Source organism: Strix aluco, chromosome 16, assembly GCF_031877795.1.
Source record: "Strix aluco isolate bStrAlu1 chromosome 16, bStrAlu1.hap1, whole genome shotgun sequence".
NCBI classification, from domain to species: domain Eukaryota; kingdom Metazoa; phylum Chordata; class Aves; order Strigiformes; family Strigidae; genus Strix; species Strix aluco.
Genome location: NC_133946.1, coordinates 12806398 through 12815850, shown reverse-complemented (window position 1 = coordinate 12815850; position 9453 = coordinate 12806398). Strand labels below are relative to the sequence as shown.

Here is a 9453-nt window from a genome sequence, read left to right as displayed (position 1 = left end):
AGCTTAAGAGAGCAATATGCAGAAAGTCACACATAATTTGCACTGACTTGGAGATAAACTAGAAGAACTTACCTTTGAGAGTGGAATCTGTCCCTTGAACACTCTAACTCCTCCTGTTTTCCCCACAGGTGCTACATTTGCATCACTGCTCATGGGTGTTCTACAGTGACAACAGAATATACATTGCAGAAAGCAGAGCTCCACAACAGAGAGTGAAAATCTGCCTATGAGCAAAACTAAATGGGCAGTAGCAAGATGTGTTGTAGGACAGGTTGGTTCCAGGAGCGCCTAGAAACAAACCTACTTGTACCAGCCCTGAATTTGGCTCAAGTTCTTTAAGAAGTACTCATTTGTCTCCTCCAGCAGCAGCCTTGCCCAAACACAGTTTGAATGGAGCAAAAAGGAAGATAGGAAGTATACGTACATTTTAGTTGTGACAGGTTTTACATTCAGCATCTACTGCATTTACAGGATGTCATCTATATGCATGATAGAAAAAGCATTTGCATTTAAATTTAATTCAGAAATATTTGTGGGCCACTATCCTTGCATTCTGTTCCCAAGGATTATTGTAATACCATTCCTTCCTGCTTACCCACATCAGACCTCTTCTGATTCCTTGGATTTAAATAAGCTTCAAGTCTTGCTCTCTATATTCTGCTATTACTTATTTCTCTTACATAAACACCCAAAGGTCCCAGTCAGAATTTCAGCTCCTGCTCTTCTGGGAGTTCACAAGATAACGCATATTGACATTCCCTGTCCTGGAGGGTATCATGTGTCCATCACTGCAATCTAGCAGGTGGCAGTATTCACAATATCAGGAATAATATTTGAATAATAGAGTTTTCTGCTGTGATCAGCCTGTAGTCATCATACTTTTCCATGACCTCTATATTCCAGTATTTCATTTACTTTACTGTCTTCTACATGTAAACTGATGTCAGCTTTCTACAGCTAACAGCTGAATTACACAGCTGTATCTTCCAAAACTGCACCAAATGAACCTGGATGGCTACATGCAGTTTCATACAAATCAGTCCTTGTCACTGTGATCAAAGGAAGCTAAGGGTCAAACAACTGAATAAATGAAGGAGAAGATATTGGAATTATTTTTATAAAAGTTTGATAAATTGACCAAAACTAATAATATCAGAAACAAATACAGAAAAACAGTATTAAAAATTATTATAGATCAACTAATTTATAATTTCCTATGACTTAATTTCTTAGAATTAAAAAATAATTTAAGTCAGTGGATTTAATGAAAAGCTCTGATGAAACTGTGGTGTAATCTTAAAAATATTCCAGGAACTTGTGTCTTAACAGAGGTTTTCACCTTGTTGTTTTGTTTTGTTGGGGTTTTTTCCATTATTTTTAAGTTTAAACAAGGGGGTTTAAGGTTTATTTTTTTAGCAAAAAATCAGATTAATCTACAAAGTAATAAAATACTTTGGAGCACTTTAAGTAGTTTAAGTAGTTTATTCTGTCTTCATACAGCTGGTTAGAACAGGCCAACTGACTCCAGCTTGTCATACAGGAGACATTTTTAGCATAATTATTAGAATTAATACCAGGATAATTCTGGTATTATAGTAGCCAGAAATATGTGCATGACTAAATATATGAGGAATTGTATCTTTATGGGTATAGATGCAGGCAAATAATATATTACATGAAACAGAACGCTATGGTAAGCAGATGTTCACAGGGTAAAGTCCATCTGATGTGCAGTAACTTGCTACACAACCATTAATTTTGTCACAAAACTATTATTTAGCACAGCAAAGACAACTAAAAATATTACCCAAGGTTTTCATGCAACTAAAAGTTCACTGGTTTATTTCTCTTATTAAGAGGAACAGTCTGAAACATTTTACATTAATTTACAGTCATGAAAAAGATCCTTATGCTTATCTCACATAGGTGACATTGTCATCCAGTTAACGCTAGTTATTATTTCAAAAGTTAAATCCTGTTTTATAAGGTTAAACATTTTTGAATCATTTGTTGCCAAAATATAACATCAGTCTACAACCACACAGAAAGTAGAAATTAAAATTTCTACAGAGCCACTACCATCACTATGAAGATACAATGCCAAGCGTTACAACATTCTGCAACAATTATCAATTCTTTCAATATTTAAGATGGCAAAAATTCCCTCTTCACTTTTTACTGCACACACAGGATCTACAGTAAAAGGGGAAATTTTGATTCATAATGTTAGATCAAGGGTAACAGAAGTGCTTCCGAGTCATTTACTTTTTAGGCAGAAAATGAACAGGGCTGTGGAGCAAAAAGGATTCTTCTTCAAGAAAAGGCAGGTTTTTCCCCTCAGCCTTGGACTGTACACCACACTGATACACTCCTTCCGTAGACAACAATGAAGATGGCCTGAGCACACAGGGGCAACGGAGAAGCATAGTTGAGAGCCACTGTACAGACCAAAGGCGAGATGCTGGTCCCAGAGCCGCTGTGCAGAGCTAGAACAGTGTGCCAAGAGGAGGTGCAGTGCAATGAACCCAGAGCTCAAGTCAGTAACTCACACACAGAGCAAAAAAGACCAATTTCACCAATTAAAATATTTGGATGTTTCACAACTTTTGTTTTCCTGAACCCTTGTTGAAACCAATCGCTCTGATTTGTGTGTCACTTAGCAATACAAAACAGAAATGTTCAGATCTGTAGCCTTCTTGGGAGGGAACAGAGCAAGAACTGGCTTGCCTCCCTTGGCAGAGAGCACACAGACCACAGCAAAGCCACTCTGCTGGGCTCGGCCCAGAAGCTGGCACACCACGGTCCTCTCCTCCCAGTGCTCCACCAGCAGGCCTGTAACTCACCCGTGCGCTCAGAGCAGAACAGCAGCATCTCACCCATTTCAAAATGCTCCGTTGCCACATAGATGGTTGGTGGGTCATTGTGACTCACTGACACACTGCATCTGGCATGGGAAGCCATGAACAGTAGAGAGGTAGGGGCTGTGCAGCCAGAGGGAAACCATCTTGAAATACCTTCTCGGGATCTCACCATAACAGTACACTTCACCACAGATGTAGCAAGCCTTTCTCACCACCCTTCCTCTTGTTTTGGCATCCCTTAGCCATTTCTCTCACTGATCACACTGCCTCATACCTTCTTCCAGATAACCCCTGTCCTCCCTCCCCACGAAGGCAGCAGGGACCCCGTTCAGGATGAAGCACACCAGCCAGGAGCACACAAGGACTTGGGTTCCCTCCCCTCTGTTCTGCTAATTCCCCCCCAGGCCTGTTTGCTCCCCTTGCTGCAGGCCTGGCAGCCCCGTTCCTGGCATGGGCACTCACCACCCTGCCACAGAAACCCACAAGCAGCTCTTCAGCTGGAGCAGGAGCCCCAGTGCAGCCAGCTAGGACACAGTTCTCCCCCTTGGCTGCAACACAAGCCATTTCCCTCCTCCACCCAGACCATGGCAATTCTTTTAGGGCAGTAGAAAGAGGAACACAGCGTCTCATCACCCCACCCTGAGAGGCTCTGCTCCCCAGCCGTGGCCTAGGGCCACTGCTCCCTCCCATCACACCATGATCAAGATGTGTCCTCACCACATGACAGGCTGCACCGCCTCACAGGCCACAGAACAGGGCTGCCACGGCACGACAGTTCAGCAAGGCTGCATTTGGCAGTATTCATTTGCTCCTAGCCGTGTAGGGAAGAGATTCAGACCCTGGCTCTTGATGAGGGTTTCATCTATCACACTGTGGATGTAGTATTATTCACATACAACAGTTACATACCACATACCAATGCAATGAAACCCAGGGAGATCTGACTCCACACCCTAGGAAAGGGAGCATTTGTCCTGGCTGCACTGCAAAATTTCAGTACCTTTCCTCAGGGGCACACAGAAAAAGCTTGGCACCCACTGCACCACTCAGCACTGCCAGTGACTGAAAGATAGAGCCCATAAATCCACCTCCAAATGAGCGGGACTGCAGCCACCTCCCTACAAGGCAGAAGGCCCAGAAGGTACATTACACTGACGAAATGGTTTGCACGGCCAGAGGACAGTGATGTAATGTAAGTGTGGACAGAAAAGCACTGAGACAACATTCTGATCAACATAATTCTCCCCACAGGCCCTTTCAGACTAGCCTTCTCCCACATCAGAAACACAACCTGAGGAAAAGGACACAGAGGCTGGGAATCTTGAACAGCATTTGCCATAGACAACTCTTGTGGCCACAGTCTGGTTAAAGAATATTTTTGTGCATCTACTTCTCTCCAGCAAGACAGGAAAAGCACCCTTTCTCTGCTCAACAAAGTCATTGCAAGGTGCTCAGACAAGGTAAGGAATATAAGGATTGAGGCTCATATAAGAACCTTATAGAGGTTTAAACGGTGATGTACAAGTGTATAATCTATACAAAGCCTGCATTTAAAATGGGGCTTGTGTGTTCAACTGCAGGTGCTCAGAGGACAGAATTTTATACTACCTGGAAGAACCAATGTCTCATGCTGTCCCAGGCCTATGCACAGGGAAAGCACCAGGATTTAGCAAAGGATCTGTTCTGCTGTAACATGTGCAGCCAGCGCAAAGTGGAAGTGTCCAGAGGATCGGGGTCTGTTTTCCATTACTGTGGTGCCCTGGTTTTATTCTGGTATCACTCCATTTAAACCAATACGTCATTAGCATGAACACAGTGTGATCCAGACCCAGAGCATTCAAGCTAATAGTCAACCCTTTGCTTATTCCTCCATATGCTTCATACAACGTATAGTTCAGAGAAAAATTACACCTTGTGCGATTCTTAGACCCGCTGGCTTGGACTAAAACTATTACAATCTTGGCTCTGAATTTTCTGCATAGCAAAAGTTAAGAGAGACACCACTCTTATTCTCACTTTCAGTGAGATCAAACATGAACGCAGCTTTGTTGAGGTAACATGCATTAATGGCAGACCAGAGTTCATCCCAAACCACACTACTTAGCCTGTCTGTCTTCATTAGCGTTTAGAGTTACTGATGAAGCAACAGGGCAGATGTCTACAAACTTCTGCTTGGCACCATTCAGTTACAGAAATTATGGGCAGTCTCCAATTCAAAGACCCATGAAGTATGGGTACCCAAATGGTATTATCTGGAAAGGAATCAAAATTCTGTTCATCAAAATATTTGTATTAGCTGAGAAAGCCAAACTCTGCCAAGAATGGAGCTGGCAATCTTCCCTGGAGCTTCTCTGCCAGTGTGTAAAACACAGAAAGCAGCCCCACCTACCACAACCCCTCTGTGCATGCCCAGGGCTGGTTAGTTTTTTTTAAGTACAGTGCCAACTATTTGTAAGGCCTCAAAAATCTGGAAACTTTAGAGCGCAGCAGCCGAATGAAGGATCTTGGGAACATCTCTCTTGACTCTTGGGCAGTGTACTTGAAGTAGTTCTGCGGATGTGCCAACACGTCAAACAATGCTTTTATCAGTTTCTTGTCCTAGAAAACAGAAAGCAGATTTTATAGTAATTCCACAGAGGAGCTAGGGTCAGTATTACCACAGCTTAATGACTGATTAACTCCTAAAAGATTACGGGCATTTTACTTCAAGTACTAATGTTTCAGGGGCTCAGAAACTAGTGGAGCAAGGCTGACATTCAGACCCCAGGGAAGCCACTAGAGTTTCACATTTATCATTAGCAGCACCAGGATTTCCACCCTCCTCATACTTCCAAGACAGCAAATGGAAAAACAAAACAAAACACAAACCAAACACACACTGGATCTGGTATCCAGAAAAAGAAAGGTTTACTTGGGATAACATCCACTCAACTTGCCCATGCAACTGTCCCCTAACCAAGGTCAGAGAAGTGAAATGCACAAAAGAGATATTTTTCGCCCAGGGAGGAAAAGCCCTTGCTAATCTACAGGCTACAAGTAGCAGCACCAAGTGCTTCTCCAAATTAAATCCCATGTCCCTCAGTTTGCTTCACTGATTCCTTCCAGCACTGCCTACATGAGGCTCGAGGGGCTATCTTCACCATAGATTTCTCTAGTAAGTCTGATCCACTTTGAACCCCTCTGGGCAAAGGGTCTCATACCCATTGCTCTACACAATCAAGATGTGCCGATTCACCCCACTTCCCTGAAGTAGCACGTGCCTAGTGCACCAAGGAGCAGATGTGATGCAGAGCAGGAGGCAACCTCACTGGTACAAAAGAGTGTCATTTTCAATCAAAACCAAGATGTTTAGAGGAAGGAATATACCTTAAGTATTTCTTGATGATTTTCAGATGCATAAAGTCTACCATCCCGAACAATGTCTTCTATTAGTTCTTGGTAGTCCTCTATGGAGAATGCACAAGAGAGTAATTTGCAGGTTCACATCACTTACATACTCAATACCTCCTTGGTTACACATGTAAGCCCTACCCCCAAAAGAACCAGTGGTACTCAGCCCTCATATTAGCAGTCAGAAAATATTCCAAATGCTCTTCTGTAAAGAAACTACAGATACTGTTTACTATGAAAACAGTGTACTCTGCTGAGCTGCTCAGCATCAATCTGTCAAAAGTGAAAGAAATCATAATGCACCTAAGACTGCAGTGCACAGTAGTGTAGTGTAGACCTGTAATCAAGTAGCCTTCTTCAAACCAACTGCACTGCAGAAACTTATCTATAAATACCCACAACCTGTTATTGACTTCTTTCTACAAGAAGGAAAAAAAAAAGGGGGGTAAGAGGAAGTTTTCTTAAAAGGCAAACCCCCTGGGTCAACAAGAACTTGAAATGCTTTAAAAGGAGAGGTGTCCCCTGAAAAATTAATTATTCACTGTTGATGAAACTCTGCAGACCACAGCAAGGATGACTCCTTCACAATTAATCCAGTGTGAACAGAAACGTGTCATTTCATTTTCATATCACTTATGCTGAAGTGCAAAGCCTCAGCTCCAGTTTCACTCCTGGTGACTCTGACAAGGATAGGGTGAAACTCTTGCCCTTTACGCTTCTTTTCAATATAGATGGTTTCTTATCTGATATTAGATTACAGATCATAGTATCAACACAATAAATCAGAGGCACCTGGGCTCTGCCCAATTCCTAACTGGGGGCCTCTGTTGCCACCTGAAGCAACCCAGAACTAGGAAGGCACAAAAATGCATAAAACCTGTATCTGTCTCTGAACTCTGCATTTGGCAGGTCAGAACCCAGAACCCAGGTCTTTGTTTAGGTCAGTAGAAGACTGGAAATACAGTGGCACTTAAGACTGCAGTGCAATGCAGAATTCCTTAAACTAGCTTTAAATGGAAAGAGCTACTGGGAGTAGTCTCATAGTGACACTGCTGAGAGCGCTGGGTTACCCTGCTGCTTAGCAGGGTCAAGCAGCCCACAAGGAGTTCTGCACTGCTGCAGCTGCACTAGTCCACATCGGCTCAGCTGCTCACATCCGCTTACCGTCATATGTTACATAAGGAACTTGGAATCCTTTGGCGCTGTTCCCTTCATTCGACTTGAACTGGATCCACAGCTTCTTAGATCTAGAAGTGAAAGCTATAGGGCGTTCGTAGGTTTGACAGGTTTCATACGTGGTCACTGAGTTGGAAGAAGCTTTCAAAGAAAACACACAATAGGCAGTTATCTGACAATGCTTCATACTAACAAACAATTTAGAAAATAGGTTTAACTACCACAGCAAGATGTTAAGAGAACTCCTCAAAATGTGGCAGGCCATCAGTTGATGGCAGCCATCAGTGAGTGACTTCTTGGCCAAGGAATATTTTCCCTTTTCCTAAAAAACAGTCTACTGTTTGAAGGATGTACCTATACTAGAAACTGAAGCTGTTTATTCACCCATCAGGCACCTGTAGGGAATAGCAAGCATCTCCTCCTTCCTAACCCAGGTTAGACTTGCTTGGCATAATTCATGACTAGTTAGCCTGAACCACCTACTCCTTCTTAACAATATTTCTCTCAGAGTTCACTGACACATCATAGCCTTGCACCCTTGTTTCACCTGAACCTATGGAACAGCACTACCAAATAGAATTTCTCAATTTGTCATTTAAAGAAATTTCTGCTCTTAAGTAGAGGCCAGCCAGACTACATTTAGTTTATGTAAACAGCAATGCATGACAGAAACCTGTGTTGCACACCGAGATAGATACCATACGCCTCAGTAGATATTTCAGACTTACAGCTTTTTCGCATCACCAGGTAGTCTCCACACTCATCTTCTATTGGTAGAAATATTTCTGGAACCACAATCAGAATACGGCGCTTTGGCGGTGGGTTAATATTCCAAGTGCACTCAGTGTTTGCAGGATAGTCCCCAGGATAGTTTGGGGATTCAATATATCCAGTGTAATCTCCCAGTTCACCTCCACACTGCCTATCTGAAAAAGCAATAGAGTATGCAAGACTAGGCAAAGTCAGGTCATCCTACAGCTCGTTCTACGGTCAGAAACAGGACATGGGCGACAGACACATAAACTTCTCTTTTGCATCTGATGCGGGTACTGTTCTCTTTGCCAGCTTCACTTCACACTGCTGCCTGCTTCCGCCTTTGTGTATTAATCAACGTTGAGACATGAAAATACAGACTAGTCCCTGCTAACACAGCAGGTGCTATTGACCAAGCCACAGCCAAGCAGCAAGGCAGCTGTAAGAGGACAGAGAAATGGTAAAGCGAGGATGTTCCACTTGCTTGTACCAGACAGAACGTTTGTATAGAAGTATCAGCAGAAGTCTAACTGGTGTCTGAGGTGCTTCTGCTCAGGCACCATGCCTGCAGCAGCACAAAATAGGGAGTATAGCAGGCCCTTTCTCTGCACAGATAGCACTGCTGGCAGTAAGAGGTGATGAACCCCAGTGCAGGATACTCTGCCTGTGCTCCCCAACTCTGTGTGGCCACAAGGGTCCAGGCACTACAGCACTGTAACCGTGATGGCCAGGCGCGACATGCCCAGGGAACGGATTCTTTAAGTGAGAGACATGCAGTTCTCAGAAACATATTTCTATGTATGTATGTGTATATAAGTATCTCCAGAGGTGGTTCCAAGGAGACACCTCTCTGCCCTCTGTTTTCCCCTCTTTAACTTATCCTCAGCTTCCCACACTACAGCTACCATACTCTAGAACAGTAATTGCCTCTTTCAAAGGTTGTTATTAAGAAAAAATGGTTACCGGGGCTAATAAGTTTTGTGAGCCAACTTCCATTCCTTTTGATAGAAGGGAAAGAAATCAGTGCACCAAGAACACAAACTCTGTCTGCCGTATCATGGGAGAAAAGATTTAATAGCAAGACCCAGAGTGACCCAGCACCAACTGGCAAGACACAATCACTTACCTTAACAAGAATGATGGAACCAGTCTGCAGAAGTGGTCTCTCATGGACCTCAGTAAGCCATGTGGAATGAGAAGCAGGCAGGCAACAAAAGAGGAACACCACCACTGCCTTCTCTCCAAGCTCCCTGGAGCAAAGCTAAATTTTGCC

The 9453-nt window shown here is 43.3% G+C and overlaps 1 protein-coding gene across 1 annotated transcript in view; it reads right to left on the bottom strand.

Moving 5' to 3' along the window:
* Positions 1 to 5061: 5061 nt before the first annotated feature.
* Positions 5062 to 9453, bottom strand: part of SCUBE2 (signal peptide, CUB domain and EGF like domain containing 2) — a 40192-nt gene continuing 35800 nt past the window's right edge. The window contains exons 18-21 of the mRNA XM_074841869.1: positions 8156 to 8353; positions 7416 to 7568; positions 6228 to 6307; positions 5062 to 5459 (exon numbers count right to left, since the gene is read on the bottom strand). Coding sequence (XP_074697970.1) covers positions 5307 to 5459; positions 6228 to 6307; positions 7416 to 7568; positions 8156 to 8353 — 584 coding nt within the window. The 3' untranslated portion in view covers positions 5062 to 5306. The remainder of the gene's footprint in view (positions 5460 to 6227; positions 6308 to 7415; positions 7569 to 8155; positions 8354 to 9453) is intronic.